The 16,934-nt window shown below is 47.7% G+C and overlaps 1 protein-coding gene across 1 annotated transcript; it reads right to left on the bottom strand.

Annotated features, from left to right (window-relative positions):
• Nucleotides 1-616: 616 nt before the first annotated feature.
• LOC119948790 lies at nt 617-16,742 on the bottom strand. The gene is made up of 4 exons (XM_038770281.1): nt 16,470-16,742; nt 14,317-14,550; nt 10,358-10,484; nt 617-853 (listed from the first exon to the last, which is right to left on the bottom strand). The coding sequence occupies exons 1-4, from the start codon at nt 16,740-16,742 to the stop codon at nt 828-830; spliced, it is 660 nt and encodes a 219-aa protein (XP_038626209.1). The 3' UTR covers nt 617-827.
• Nucleotides 16,743-16,934: the final 192 nt, after the last annotated feature.

Raw genomic sequence — 16,934 nt, forward strand, 5'->3', positions numbered from 1 at the left:
TTCTTCTCAACTGCAGGGAGGTAAAATAAATTCTAGGTGCTGCTGATGATAATAGTATTTGTTAAGCACTTACTGCAAGCCAGGCACAAAGTTACATGCACAAGGGATTTGAGGTTGGAGTGTGTTTAGATACACAGTGGGTACATAGGTGATGCCGTTGGGAGGGAAAGAGGGGTAATGAGAGATTAGTCCGGGAAGACTTCCTGGAAGAGGTGATTTTAGGATGCCAGATGGGAAGGAGGGGGGAATTCCAGGGAGGAACATTAACAGGTTTTCACCTCAACCTTCTACACCACGCAGTGTGACAGTGGGAAGAGCCTAGGTCTGGGTGTCAGAAGACCTGGGTTCTAATCCCGCCTCTGCCACTTGCTTGACCTGTGACCTTCGCAAGTTACTTAGAGAAGCCACATGCCCTAGTGGATTCAGTGCTCTGCACACAGTAAGCCCTCAATAAATACTACTGATTGGTTGGCGTGAAGGAGAATGCAAATAAATTAAAACGCCACTACTTTTCTGGCATTGGACTGATATCTGCAACTGAAACCGTATGTAGCTTTAGCCCATTTCACAGCTGGGCCACCTCATTCTTTTGAAGTAATGGAAACAGACACATACACACAGATTTTTTCTTATTTATTATTGCAACATTCTCTGCCCAATTATTCCCAAACCTCTACACACACGAACACAATCAAACACACATTCACCCGTAAATACACCTGTCTTTAACATTTTTATATAGAAGGCTGGACACGTTCTGCTGGAGGAGACTGGCCATCCCGAAAGCCATTTCGGTGGCGTTCGTGCTATGTAGCTTCCGACTGGGATCAGATGGTTCTTTCTGGAGGGCGATCTGGGCAGGGGGAGAGGAGTAGAGACACAAGGAGAGAGAAAGCGGTGAGCTTTTCAAGAGTATGTCTCTGTGCCCGTTATAATAATAATAATAATGATGGCCTTCATTAAGTGCTTACTATGTACAAAGCACTGTTCTAAGCACTGTGGAGGTTACAAGGTGATCAGGTTGTTCCACGGTGGGGGGGGGGGCGCTCACAGTCTTAATCCCCATTTTACAGATGAGGTAAGTGAGGCCCTGAGAAGTTGTGATTGTCCAAAGTCACACAGCTGACAATTGGTGGAGCCGAGAGTTGAACCCATGATCTCTGACTTATAGGATGCATCACAGTGCTCTGCACAGAGTAAGCGCTCAATAAATACCCATGATGGAGAAACAGTGTGGCATAGTGGATAGAACCCGGGCCTGGAAGTCAGAAGGACCTGGGTTCTAATCTCGGCTCTAACATTCATCTGTTGTGTGACCTTACTAGAACCCAGCCAGCACACTTTGCTCCTCTAACGACAACCTACTCACCGTAACTCAATCTCATCTCTTTCACCGCCCACCTCTCGCCCATGACCCGCCTCTGGCCTGGAATGCCCTACCTCCTCATACCTGACAGACAATGGCTCTGCCCACCTTCAGAGCCTTATGGAAGGTGCATCTCCTCCAGGAGGCCTTCCCTGACTAAGCCTTCCTTTCCTCTTCTCCTGCTCCCTCAGAGTCACTTTGATTTGCTCCATTTTTCAAAATACGATTGAATGAATGAATCCTCCCTTCCAGCGCCAACGCACCTGTGTCCATATCTTCTAGACTGTGAGCCCTCTGTGGGCAGGAATTTTTAATGGCATTTATTAAGCGCTTACTATGTGCAAAGCACTGCTCTAAGCGCTGGGGAGGTTATAAGGTGATCAGGTTGTCCCACGAGGGGCTCAGAGTCTTAATCCCCATTTTACAGATGAGTGAACTGAGGCCCAGAGAAGTGAAGTGACTTGCTCAAAGTCACACAGCTGACAATTGGCGGAGCCGGGATTTGAACCCATGATCTCTGACTCCAAAGCACGTGCTCTTTCCACTGAGCCATGCTGAACCGTATTTATTGAGTGCTTACTGTGTGCAGAGCACCATACTAAGTGCTTGGGAAGTACAAATCAGCAACATATAGAGATGGTCCCTACCTAACAATGGGCTCATACTATAGCAGGGGGAGACAGACAATGTATGAATGACAATCATCCCTCTATTTGTTGCTGAATTGTACTTCCCAAGCGCTTAGTACTGTGCTCTGCACACAGCACTCAATAAATACAACTGAATGAATGAATCGGTTATTTATTCACATTAATGCCTATCTCCCTCTCTAGACTGTAATCTCGTTGTGGGTAGGGAATGTGTCTGTTATATTGTATTCTTCCAAGCGCTTAGTACAGTGCCCTGCACACAGTAAGCGTTCAATAAATACAACTGACTGACCGACTGATTATCCCAGAGACACAGCAGGAAGAGGAGGGAGGGGAGATCGTTGAGACACAAACAAAAGTGTCAAGCACTGTTCTAAGTACTGGGGTAGATACAGAGAAGCAGTGTGGCCTAGTGGAAAGGCCAAGGGCCTGGGAGTCAGAAGACCTGGGTTCTAATCCCGGCTCCACCACTTCTCTGCTCTGTGGCGTTGGCAAGTCACTTAACTTCTCTGTGCCTGTTTTCTCATCTACAAAATTGAGATTCAACACCCAAGACCCTTGTGGGACCTGAGGATCCAATATCTACCCCAGCGCTTAGTACAGTGCTTGACCCATAGTAAGTTCGTAACAAATACCAGAGTTACTATTATTCAATTTAATCAGGCCAGACACAGTCTCTTTCCTCCGTGGTGCTCTGTGGTGAAAGGATGAGCAGATATGTAAACCCCCTTTTACAGATAAAGAAACTGAGGCATGGTGAAGCTAAAGTGACATGACCAAGCTCCTCTGAAATCATTCAATCAATCCATTGTATTTATTGATAATAATAATAATAACGATGGCATTTATTAAGCGCTTACTATGTGCAAAGCACTGTTCTAAACGCTGGGGAGGTTACAAGGTGATTGGGTTGTCCCACGGGGGGCTCACAGTCTTAATCCCCATTTTACAGATGAGGTAACTGAGACACAGAGAAATTAAGTGACTTGCCCAAAGTCACACAGTTGACAATTGGTGGATCAGGATTTGAACCCATTACCTCTGACTCCAAAATCTGTGCTCTTTTCCACTGAGTCATGCTGCTTCTTCTGAGCACTTATGATGTACAGAACGCTACTAAGCACTTCAGAGAGTCCAATATAACAGAGTTGGTAGACGTGTTCCCTGCTCAGAAGGACCTTACAGACACTAATCAATCAATCAATGGTATTTATTGAGCAATTACTGTGTGCAGAGCACTATACCAAGTGCTACAGAGAGTCCAGTATAGCAGAGTTGGTTGACACTCTCCCTGCCTACAAGGGGCTTGTGAGGAGGGGACAAACAATAACCAGTCAACAATCAACTGATGGTATTCATTGACCACTTACTGTGTGCTGAGCACTGTACTGAGCCCTTGGGGGAGTTCACGATAACAACATAACAATATCACAGACCGAATATAACAGAGAATCCAACAGATTTGCCTGCCAATAAGGGGTTTAGAGACTGGATGGGGGGGACAGAGCACTGTACTAAGCGCTGAGAAGCAGTGTGGCCTTGTGGATACATCACCTGACTGGAAATCAGAATGACCTAGGCTCTAATCCTGGCTTTTTTGCTGTGGGAATTTGGGCAAGTCACTTCACCTCTCTGGGCCTCAAGTCACTTCACTTCCCTGTGCCTCAGTTCCCTCATCTGTAAAATGGGGATAAAGACTGTGATCCTCTCGTGGGACAACCTGATCACTTTGTAACCTCCCCAGGGCTTATAACAATGCTTTGCACATAGTAAGCCCTTAATAAATGCTACCATTATTATTATTATTATTATTATTATTATTATTATTATTATTATCTATAAAATGGGGATTAAAATTGTGAGCTCCAAGTGGGACATGGACTGTGTCCAACCTGATCAGCTGGTATCTACCCCAGAGCTTATTACAGTGCCTGGCACATAGTACGCACTTAACACATATCATTTAAAAGAAAAAATGAATGCCTGGAAATCCCTCTGGCAGCGGGGCAGCTCTAGTCTACTTACCCATCGCTCATGCTGGCTGGGAGGGCGGCTCTCAGAGAGTCAGGTTCTGGGGGATGAGGCTCCATTTATCAGCTGTTCTCTTCGTCTCTCCCTCAGGGGGCAACTAATATGTATCTAAATAAGCCGTGGAGCATTAACACATTCTGACAGTCAGACAGGCTCATCTCCGGAGTACCCCAGAAGGTCCCGACAATGTAAGACAAGATGGCTCACCCACCCTCAATGCTGATGGACGCATTGGAGGCCACTCTGAGGAGATAGAGGCTGCTCTGCGGATGTAGAGGCCGCTCAGTGGAGACAGAGAGAGCTCTGAGTAGACAGAGACCTCTCAGGGGACAGTGGCCGGTCTGAGGAGATGGAGACCACTCTGAGGAGATGGAGGCCTCTCTGAGAAGACAGAAGACACTCTGAAGGGACAGAGGTCACTCTGTGGAGACAGAGGCCACTCAGTGAAGACGGAGACAGAGACCACTCTGAGGAGATGGAGGCCTGAGGAGATAGAAGACGCTCTGAAGGGACAGAGGTCACTCTGCGGAGATAGAGGCTGCTCAGTGGAGACAGAGACAGCTCAGCGTAGACAAAGACCACTCTGAGGAGACAGAGACCGCTCTGAAGAGATGGAGGCTGCTCTGCAGAGACGGAGGCCGCTCTGAGGAGATGGAGACCGCTCAGAGGAGACAGAGACCATTCTGAGGGAACAGAGTCCGCTCTGCAGAGACAGAGGCCACTCAGTGGAGACAGAGACAGCTCTGAGTAGACAGAGACCACTCTGAGGAGACAGAGACCACTCTGAAGAGACGGAAGCCACTCTGAGGGGATGGAGGTCGCTCAGTGGAGAGACAGCTCTGAGTAGACAGAGACTGCTCAGAGGAGACAGAGACTGCTCTGAAGAGATGGAGGCCACTCTGAGGATATGGAGGCTGCTCAGAGGAGACAGAGACCACTCGGAGGAGACAGAGACCGCTCTGAGGAGATGGTGGCCACTTGGAGGAGACAGAGACCGTTCTGAGGGGACAGAGGCCGCTCTGCAGAGACAGAGGCCGCTCAGTGGAGACAGAGACAGCTCTGAGTAGACAGAGACCACTCTGAAGAGATGGAGGCTGCTCTGTGGAGACAGAGGCCGCTCTGAGGAGACGGAGGCTGCTCAGAGGAGACAGAAACTGCTCTGAGGGGACAGAGGCCACTCAGCGGAGACAGAGACAGCTCTAAGGAGACAGAGACCACTCAGAGGGGACAGAAACCGCTCGGAGGAGATGGAAGCCGCTCGGAGGAAACACATCAAAGGCGGCTCTGAGACATAGGCCCTGTCTTGCAGAACCCAGGTGCCTCACGGCCCAGCTCTGCCTGGTTGCCTGTCGTGGGTCTGAAACTGTCACCCTACAGAGCTTGCTTGGCCCCAGATGCTCTTATGTTAGAGATGCAGCCTGGTCTAGTCGCTAGAGCCCGGCCCGGGAATCAGAAGGACCTGGGTTCTAATCACACTTCCATCACTTGTCTGTTGTGTGGCTTTGGGCAAGTCACTTAACATCTCCGGGCCTCCGTTTCCTCGTCTGTAAAACGGGCATTTAAGTCACACTCCCATGTGGGATAGGGACTGCGTCCAACCTGATTACGTTGTGATTACCCCGGTTCATAGACCATTGCTTGGCACATACTAAGCACTTAACGAGTACCATAATTACTAACCCACAATGCTCTTGATGGTCAAGGTCCCTTGAGGTACTTGGGGCCCCAAGCCTCTTCAGCCTATTCGCATCCGATGCTGACTCAACTCACCTGGGTCACATCCTCTCTGTCTTAAGACTTTCCAAGTTAAATAATTAGTTCATCTTAATAATAATACTAATGATAATGATGGCATTTGTTAAGCGCTTACTATATGCGAAGAACTGTTCTAAGTGCTGGGGGGATACGAGGTGATCGGGTTGTCCCATGTGGGGCTCACAGTCTTAATCCCCATTTTACAGATGAGGTGGCTGAGGCCCAGAAGTGAAGTGACTTGCTCAAGGTCACACAGCAGACACGTGGTGGAGTCGGGATGGGCTCTTCACTTAAGACCCGTTGTCTAGTGGAAAGAGCACAGGCTTGGCGTCGAGGGAATCGGGCTCTAATCCTGGCTCTGCCACTGGCCTGCCGGGAGACCTTGGGCAAGTCACTGAACCTCGCTCTATCTACGTTTCCTCACCTGCAAAACGGAGCTACGACATCTGTTCTCCCCCTTTCTTAACTGGGCATCTTGGGTGCTTCAGGGACTGCGTCAGCTGTGACTTTTTTTAATGATACTTTTTAGTGCTTTCTATGTGCCAAAGACCTTACTAAGTGCTGGGCTAGTTACAAGATAATCGGGTCTTACATGGGGCTCACAGTCTAGCTAGGAGGGAGCCCAAGTATTGAATTTGCATTTTACTCAGTCAGTCAGTCGCATTTATTGAGCACTTACTGCGTGTAGTGCACCAAATTAAGTACAACACAACAATAAATGGACATACTTCCTGCCCGCAATGAGCAGGCATTAACATAAATAAATAAATTACACAGATGAGGGAACCGAGGCATGGAGAAGTGAACTGACCTGCACGCAGGTAAATTTCCCCAAGAACATCGCCTTCCTTAAGGACTGAGAACTACTACACCGGGGATTTTTCTTCCACATGAATTCTCCAGGGACTGACCACGGCTGAGGTTTGGCCAAAAGCCTTTCCACGCCCGTTCCATCTGTGGACTTTCACTCCATTGTGAACCTTCTGGTGGTTAATGAGGGTTGACCCTTGACCAAAAGCCTTCCCGCACTTGGAACATATGTAAGGTTTCTCTCCGGTGTGAATTCTCCGGTGGTTCACCAGGTCCGAGCCCTGACTGAAGCCTTTTCTGCAGTCGTCACATCTGTAGGGTTTCTCCCCAGTGTGGATTCTCTGGTGTTTAACGAGGGTCGAAGAGTCGCCGAAAGCCTTCCCGCAGCCACCGCACCTGTAAGGCCTCTCCCCCATGTGTATCTTCTGATGCGTCGCCAGGATGGAGTGGTCGCTGAAGGCCTTCCCACATTGGCCGCAGCGATAGGGTCTCTCTCCCACGTGGATTCTCTGGTGCCTTGTCCAGGCCGAGTTCCAACTGAAGACCTTTCCGCACTCATTACAACCGTAGGGCTTCTCTCTGGTGTGAATCCTCTGATGGTTGACAAGCATCGAGCAATCGCCGAAGGCCTTCCTACATCAGTCACACCAGTAGGGCCTGGCCCCGGTGTGAATCCTCTGGTGGTTGATGAGGATGGAGCATTGCCCGAAGGCCTTCCCACACTCGCCACACCTGTACGGCTTCTCTCCCGTGTGGATCCGCTGGTGCTTGATGAGGGTCGAGGAATCCCGGAAGGCCCTGCTGCAGTGGCCGCAGCGGTAGGGTTTCTCGTGGGTGTGGATCCTCCGGTGTTGCATCAGGGCCGAGTGCTGGCTGAAGACCTTCCCACACTCACCGCATCAGTAGGGTTTCTCCCCGGTGTGAATCCGCTGGTGGGTCACGAGCACCGAGTGGTCGCTGAAGGCCTTCTCACACTGGTGACACCTGTAGGGTTTCACTCTGGTGTGGATTCTCCGAAGCGTAACGAGGGTGGAGTGTCAACTGAACGCTTTTCTGCATTCCTTACAGCTGTGAGACCCCAGGGAGGACTTCTTATGGGGCTCTCCGGGGACCCCCAAACCGGCATCCCGTCCGGGAACTTTTCTCTGTCTCCCATCTTCCCGGCTCCGTCCCTCCATGGAAGGCCCGGGCGTGGTCTGGGAGAGCTTCCCGGAGACCGCCCCGTGGGAAACCGCTTCCCTGTCCCCCTCCAGCTTCTGGAAAACAGCTTCCCTGTCCCCCTCCGGCTTCCGGGCAATGGGCTCGCTGGTTTCAGTTGGGGTTTTACAATATGGAATGGACAGAAATGGAAAAGTCAGCCATCTCTCGGGTTGCTTATTCGGGTTACAGGAGTGAACATGGTAACTTCTCTACCAATGGATAGATTTGCGGCGGGGTGGGGGCGGTGTCGACCAGTCGATCGATTGATTGAGCACTTGATATTTTTTCAGTCGTATTTATTGAGCTTAGTCCAGTGCTCTGCACACAGTAAGCCCTCAAAAATATGACTGAATGAATGGAGCGATTGAGCGCTTGATATTCCTTCAGTCATACTTATTGAGCTTAGTCCAGTGCTCTGCACACAGTAAGCACTCAATAAATATGACTGAATGAATGAATTGAGCGACTGAGCGCTTGATGCCCGGATCATTTTTTTTAAAAAATTGTTTAGTCCTTGCTCCCCACTCCTCAAGAACCTCCAGTGGTTGCCCATCTTCCTCTGAATCAAACAGAAATAAAACTCCTTACCATTGGCTTTAAGGCACTCAGTCACCTTGACCCCTCCTATCTTACTTCTCCGATTTCCTACTACAACCCATCATGCATACTTTGCTCCTCCAATGCCAACTTACTCACTATACCTAGATCTCATCTATCTCACCACCAACCCCTCATCCATGTCCTCCCTCTGGCCTGGACCCCCCTTCCCTACCCCCCTTCCCTTTAATATCTGACAGGCCACCATTCTCCCTACTTTAAAAGCCTTATTAAAATTACATCTCCAAGAGACCTTCCCTGACCAAGCCCTCATTTCCCCCCCTCCATCTCCCATCTGCATCACCCTTGCACGTGGATGTATCCTTATTCACCCCTGTAGCAATTTTGAACATATCCGTAATTTAGTGGGGAAGCAGCGTGGCTCAGTGGAAAGAGCCCGGGCTTTGGAGTCAGAGTTCATGGGTTTGAGTCCCGGCTCTGCCAATTGTCAGCTGTGTGACTTTGGGCAAGTCACTTAACTTCTCTGTGCCTCAGTTATCTCATCTGTAAAATGGGGATTAAGATTGTGAGCCCCCCGTGGGGCAACCTGATCACCTTGTAACCTCCCCAGCGCTTAGAACAGTGCTTTGCACATAGTAAGCGCTTAATAAATGCCATTATTATTATTCAGTCGTATTTACTGAGCTTTGTCCAGTGCTCTGCACACAGTAAGCGCTCAATAAATACGACTGAATGAACACATTGAGTGATTGAGTGCTTGATATTCCTTCAGTCATATTTATTGAGCTTAGACCAGTGCTCTGCACACAGTAAGCCCTCAACAAACATGACTGAATGAACGAATTGAGCGATTGAGCGCTTGATATTCCTTCAGTCGTGTTTATTAAGCTTAGTCCAGTGCTCTGCACACAGTAAGCACTCAATAAATATGACTGAATGAATGAATTGAGCGATTGAGTGCTTGATATTCCTTCAGTCGTATTTATTGAGCTTAGTCCAGTGCTCTTCACACAGTAAGCGCTCAATATGATTGAATGAATGAATTGAGCAATTGAGCGCTTGATATTCCTTCAGTCGTATTCATTGAGCTTAGTCCAGTGCTCTGCACACAGTAAGCGCTCAATAAATACGATTGAATGAACGAATTGAGCAATTGAATGCTTGATATTCCTTCAGTCGTATTTATTGAGCTTAGTCCAGTGCTCTGCACACAGTAAGCTCTCAATAAATACTAAGCGCTTGGGACGTACAAGTCGGCAAAATCTAGAGACGGTCCCTACCCCACAACGGGCTCCCAGTCTAGAAGGGGGAGACGGACAACAAAACCAAACACATGGACAGGTGTCAAGTCGTCAGAGCAAACAGAATTAAAGCGGATGCACATCATTAACCAAATAAATAGAATATGTACAAGTAAAATAGAGTGATAAATCTGTACAAACATCTATACAGGTGCTGTGGGGAGGGGAAGGAGGTAGGGCGGGGGGCATGGAGGGTGGAGAGGAGAAAGGGGGCTCAGTCTGGGAAGGCCTCTTGGAGGAGGTGAGCTCCCAAGTGCTCTGCCCATAGTAAGCACCCAATTCATTCATTCATTCAATCGTATTTATTGAGCACTTACTGTGTGCAGAGCACTGGACTCCCGAAGGGATGCATGAGAGGCCAGGCTGCTTCTCCAGTGTGGCTCAGTGGGAAGAGCCTGGGCTTTGGAGTCAGAGGTCATGGGTTTGAACCCGGCTCCACCACTTGTCAGCTGGGTGACTGTGGGCAAGTCACTTCACTTCTCTGGGCCTCAGTTCCCTCATCTGTCAAATGGGGATGAAGACTCTGAGCCCCCCGTGGGACAACCTGATCACCTTGTAACCTCCCCAGTGCTTAGAACAGTGCTTTGCACATAGGAAGTGCTTACTAAATGCCATTATTATTATTACTGTTATCCATCGAAGGAAAACCCCCCCGGCTGCTTGCCAGCCGAGGGTAAAGTGCTCACCGAGGGAGAGGAGGTTCTGGTAGTTCCCCAGAGTCACGTCCCAGTAGAGGTGTTGCTCGGTGTGCCCCAGTTTCATCCACTCCTCGGGGCTGAAGGTCACGGCCACATCCTCAAACGTCAGTGACCCCTGAAAGGTCACAGCATCTCCTCGCTCGGTTCCTGCCCCTTTCCCCCTCACCCCCCTCAGGGAGTTGGGGATATGGGGGGGGCTGCAACCAGCACTTAGCACAGTGCCTGGCACAGAGTTAAGCGCTTAACAACATCGCAAGTATTATTATTATCAGCAGTTTTGGAGGAGCCCACTGTTGGGCAGGGACCTCTATATGTTGCCAACTTGGACTTCACAAGCGCTTAGTACAGTGCTCTGCACACAGGAAGCGCTTAATAAATACGATTGAATGAATGAATGAATGAAAGGAGAAAAGCATTCATAAATACGATTGAATGAATGAATGAAAGGAGAAAAACATTCATAAAATGATTGAATGAATGAATGAAAGGAGAAAAACATTCATTCATTCATTCAATCGTATTTATTGAGCGCTTACTGTGTGTGGAGCACTGTACTAAGCACTTGGGAAGTCCAAGTTGGCAACATCTAGAGACGGTCCCTACCCAACAGCGGGCTCACAGTCTAGAAGGGGGAGACAGAGAACAAAACATATTAACAAAATAAAATAAATAGAATAAATATGTACAAATAAAAGAAATAGAGTAATAAATAAAATAAATAAAACAAAGGAGCATGTCATCATTGGTATTTATCATTCATTCATTCATTCAATCGTATTTACTGAGCGCTTACTGTGTGCGGCGCACTGTACTAAGCACTTGCATTTATCGAGCACTCACTATGAGAAGCAGCATGGCTCAGTGGAAAAGAGCCTGGGCTTTGGAGGCAGAGGTCATGGGTTCAAATCCCAGCTCCGGCAATTGTAAGCTGAGTGACTTTGGGCAAGTCACTTCACTTCTCAGTGCTTAGAACAGTGCTTTGCACATAGTAAGCACTTAATAAATGTCATTATTATTATTATTATTCTCTGGGCCTCAGTTCCCTCATCTGTCAAATGGGGATGAAGACTGTGAGCACCGTGTGGGACAACCTGATCACCTTGTAACCTCCCCAGCGCTTAGAACAGTGCTTTGCACATAGTAAGTGCTTAATAAATGCCATCATTATTATTATTATTCTCTGGGCCTCATCTGTAAAATGGGGATTAAGACTGTGAGCCCCCAGTGGGACAACCTGATCACCTTGTAACCTCCCCAGCGCTTAATAAATGCCATCATTACCATTATTATACTCTGGGCCTCAGTTCACTCATCTGTCAAATGGGGATGAAGACTGAGCGCCATGTGGGACACCTGATCACCTTGTAACCTCCCCAGTGCTTAGAACAGTGCTTTGCACATAGTAAGAGGTTAATAAATGCCATCATTATTCTTCTTCTTCTCTGGGCGTCATCTGTAAAATGGGGATTAAGATTGTGAGCCCCCCAGGGGAAACCCTGATCACCCTATAACCTCCCCAGCGCTTAGAACAGTGCTTTGCACATAGTAAGAGCTTAATAAATGCCATCATTATTATTATTATTATGTGCGGAGCACTGTCCTGGGTACTTGGGAGAGCACGATGCAATAGTTGGTTGACACGTTCCCTGCCCACAACCACCTTACAATCTAGAGGCCTGGCACATAGCGCTTAACAAATACTACTATTACTATTCTTAATAATAATAATAATGACGATGATAATAATAGGAATAGTATTTGTTAAGCGCTTACTATCAATCAATCGTATTTATTGAGTGCTTACTGTGTGCAGAGCACTGTACTAAGCGCTTGGGAAGTACAAGTTGGCAACATATAGAGACAGTCCCTGCCCAACAGTGGGCTCACAGTCTAACTGAGGCCCAGAGAAGAAGAATAATAATGATGGTATTTGTTAAGCGCTTACTATGTGTAAAGCACTGTTCTAAGCACTGGGGGAAATACGAGGTCATCAGGTTGTCCCCCGGGGGGCTCCCACTCTTCATCCCCATTTGACAGAGGAGGGAACTGAGGCACAGGGAAGTGAAACGGCTTGCCCAAAGTCACCCAGCTGATGTGATATTACAGTGGGAGACAGGCATCTTTCAATCGATGAATGGTATTTATTGAGTGCTTACTTTGTGCAGAGCACTGGACTAAGCGTTTGGGAGAATACAGCGCAACAGAGGTGTTGGGCACGTTTACTCATTCAGTCATTCAATCGTATTTATTGAGCACTTACTGTGTGCAGAGCACTGTACTGAGCGCTTGGGAAGTACAAGTCGGCAACACATAGAGACGGTCCCTACCCAACAGTGGGCTCACAGTCTAGAAGGGGGAGACAGACAACAAAACAAAACATATTAACAATAAAAAATAAATAGAATAAATATGTACAAATAAAATAAATACATAAATAGAGCAATAAATATGTACAAACATATATACAAGTGCTGTGGGGAGAGGCAGGCAGACATTAATCAAGCTATCAGTGGTATTTATTGAGTACTTCTTGTAGTAAATGTAGCTTTTTATTGTTGCATTGTCCCCTCCCAAGTGCTTAGCCCAGTGCTCTGCACACAGTAAGCCTCAATAAATACGTTGGAATGAATGAATGAATGTAGAGCACTGTACTAAGCTCTTGGGACAGCACAGTACAACAGAGTTGTAGACACGTTCCCTGCCCACAACAAGCTCATGGTCTAGAGGACGAGAAGTTGAGACTGCCACCCTGATTGTGTTGCATCTACCCCAGCGTTTAGTACAGTGTCTACCCCGCACGGACATGGGGGGAGTGTCAGCTGGGAGTGTACGTCCAGTCCAGTCTGGGCCCGGGTCCGGAACTCAGGCCACCCTTGGGAAGCTGCGAGGGGGAGCTCACTGCGGGCAAGGAGGGCGTCTGCTTATTGTCCCACTGTCCTCTCCCGAGTGCTTAGTACAGTGCTCCGCACATAGTAAGTGCTCAATAAATACAACTGAATGGAGAAGCGGCGTGGCTCAGTGGACAGAGCCCGGGCTTGAGAGTCAGAGGTCATGGGTTCGAATCCCGGCTCCGCCATATGTCTGCTGTGTGACCTTGTGCAAGTCACTTCACTTCTCTGAGCCTCAGTGACCTCATCTGTAAAATGGGGATTGACTGTGAGCCCCATGTGGGACAACCTGATCACGCTATATCCCCCCCAGAGCTTAGAACAGTGCTTTGCACATAGTAAGCCCTTAACAAATGCCATTATTATTATTATTATTATTATTAGGTCATGGGTTCTAATCCCAGCTCTGCCAATTAATAATAATAATAATAATAATAATGATGGCATTTATTAAGTGCTTACTATGTGCAAAGCACTGTTCTAAGTGCTGGGGGGGATACAAGGTGACCAGGTTGTCCCACTGGGGGCTCACAGTCAACCCCCATTTTACAGATGAGGGAACTGAGGCCCAGAGAAGTTAAGTGACTTGCCCAAGGTTACACAGCTGATAAGTGGTGGAGCCGGGATTTGAACCCATGACCGCTGACTCCGAAGCCCGGGCTCTTTCCACTGAGCCACAAAGCTGTGTGACTTTGGGCAAATCACTTGACTTCTCTGGGCCTCAGTTCCCTCATCTGTCAAAGGGGGATTAAGACTGAGCCCCACGTGGGACAACCTGTATCCCCCAGTGCTTAGAACAGTGCTTTGCACATAGTAAGCACTTAACAAATACCATCATTATTATTATTCTTCTCTGGGCCTCAGTTCCCTCATCTGTCAAATGGGGATGAAGACTGTGAACCCCATGTGGGACAACCTGATCATCTTGTCTCCTCCCCAGCGCTTAGAACGGTGCTTTGTACATAGTGAGCGCTTAATAAATGCCATTATTGTTATTATTATTTTTATTATTAAATGGATGGACGAAGCTCGGGATGGGCAGATGAGACCCCAACTCACTCGAGTCCCGGCTTGGACGATGGCGGTGGTGGCGGTGGCCATTTTCTCATCTCCGGGCCTCCTAGCCTCAGGCGAGACAGGGCCTCGTGGGGTGGATGGCGCAGAAGGAGGTGAAAATATCCACGGATAAGATCCCCGAACACCCCAGGAGCTGGTCTGAACGCCCCCCGCCTCGTGCCGGTGGTGTTCCACGGGACAGAAGACCCTCCGCGCCAACAGCGGGTTGGGATTGACCTGAGGCAGAAAAAGGCGTGGAGGATCACAGAGGCGGGAAAGTCTCCTCCGTCGGGAGCGGACATGCAAGGGTCTCCAGTCGGTCAGTCAGGTGGATTTATTGAGCGCTTACTGGGTGCTGAGCACTGTATTGAGCGCTTGGGAGAGGACAATAGAACAACAGAATAGTCATTCATGCATTTGATCGCATTTATTGAGTGCTTACTGGGTGCTGAGCACTGTATTAAGCGCTTGGGAGAGGACAACAGAACAACAGAATATTCATTCATGCATTGTTAAACTTAACAAATAAGGTAATAATTATTCTTATCATTATTATTTTTAGACTGTGAATTCAATGTGAGAACTCATGACCTTCCATCCCCTCCAGCACTTAGTACAGTGCTTGGCACGTAGTAAACGCTGAACCAATAACATAATAATAATAATTGTTATTGTTAGACTGTGATAATAATAATAATCATTGTTATTATTAGACTGTGATCTCCATGTGAGAATTCATGACCTGCCATCACCTCCAGCGCTTAGTACAGTGCTTGGCACATAGTAAATGCTTAACAAATAAGGTAATAATTCTTCTTATCATTATTATTATTAGACTGTGAATTCCATGTGAAAACACATGACCTGTCAGCCCTTCCAGCGCTTAGTACAGTACTCAGCATGTAGTAAACTCTTAACCAATATCATAATAATAATAATAATTATTATTGTTATTATTAGACTGTGATCTCCATGTGAAAACTCATGACCTGCCATCCCCTCCGACACTTAGTACAGTGCTTGGCACGTAGTAAACGCTTAACCAATAACATAATAACAATTATTATTATTATTATTAGACTGCGATCTCCATGTGAGAACTCATGACCTGCCAACCCCTCCGGCGCTTAGTACAGTGCTTGGCACATAGTAAACGCGTAACAAATAAGGTAATAATTATTCTTACCATTATTATTATTGGACTGTGAATTCCATGTGAGAACTCATGACCTTCCATCCCCTCCAGCGCTTAGTACAGTGCTTGGCACGTAGTAAACTCTTAACCAATAACATAATAATAATTATTATTATTGTTATTATTAGACTGTGATCTCCATGTGAGAACTCAGGACATGCCATCCCTTCCAGCGCTTAGTACAGTGCTTGGCACGTATTAAACTCTTAGCCAATGGCATAATAATAATAATTATTATTAATGTTATTAGACTGCGATCTCCATGTGAGAACTCATGACCTGCCATCCCCTCCAGCGCTTAGTACAGTGCTTGGCACATAGCAAACGCTTAACAAATAAGGTAATAATTCTTCTTCTTCTTATTATTATTAGACATGTGAGACCTCATGACCTTCCATCCCCTCCAGCACTTAGTACAGTGCTTGGCATGTAGTAAACGCTTAACCAATAGCATAATAATAATTATTAATATTGTTATTAGACTGTGATCTCCATGTGAGAACTCATGACCTGCCATCCCCTCCAGCGCTTAGTACAGTGCTTGGCACGTAGTAAACGCTTAACCAATAACATAATAATAGTCATTATTATTGTTATTAGACTATAAGCTCCATGTGAGAACTCATGACGTGCTATTCCCCTCCGGCGCTTAGTACAGTGCTTGACACGTAGTAAACACTTAACCAATAACACAATAATAATTATTATTATTGTTATTAGACTGTGAGCTCCATGTGAGAACTCATGACCTGCCACCCCCTCCGGCGCTTAGTACAGTGCTTGGCACGTAGTAAACGCTTAACCAATAAGGTAATAATAATTATTCTTATCATTACAGTTATTAGGCTGTGAGCCCCATGGAGGAGAGCAGATCTCCCCCGGCGCTCAGTACAGTGCTGGGCACATTGTAAGCGCCGAAGGAGCAGACCGGGTTCGCTGGCGGTGTGTACTGAGTGCTTACCGTGGGCAGGGCACTGAGTACTGAGCGGTTGGGAGCGTCCAAGCCAAGGGCCTGCTGGACAGGCTGCGCGCTCCGTTCCGCTCCTCGCTCCGCGCTCCGGGTTTTGGGCTCCGGGTTTGGGGCTCCGGCTCCGATCCGGGCCCCGGGCTCCGGGCCTCGCCCTGCTCCCCCAACACAGAGACAGGAAACGCCCGCCAACACCGCCCCGAGACGCACTTCCGGTGCCTCTCTAGGACGCCGGAGGCTTCGTCGTCTCGGTGGTCGGGCCGCCATCCGGCCCCGCCCCTCTCTTTGCCCCGCCCCTTCTCACCATTCATTCATTCGTTCGTTCATGCATTCATTTGTTCGTTCGTTCATGCATTCATTCATTCGTTCGTTCATTCATTCGTTCATTCATTCGCTCGTAAATGCATGCATGCATCCATTCATTCGTTCGTTCGTTCGTTCATGCGTGCATTCATTAAT

The sequence above is a fragment of the Tachyglossus aculeatus genome, chromosome X3, assembly GCF_015852505.1.
Source record: "Tachyglossus aculeatus isolate mTacAcu1 chromosome X3, mTacAcu1.pri, whole genome shotgun sequence".
NCBI lineage: Eukaryota > Metazoa > Chordata > Mammalia > Monotremata > Tachyglossidae > Tachyglossus > Tachyglossus aculeatus.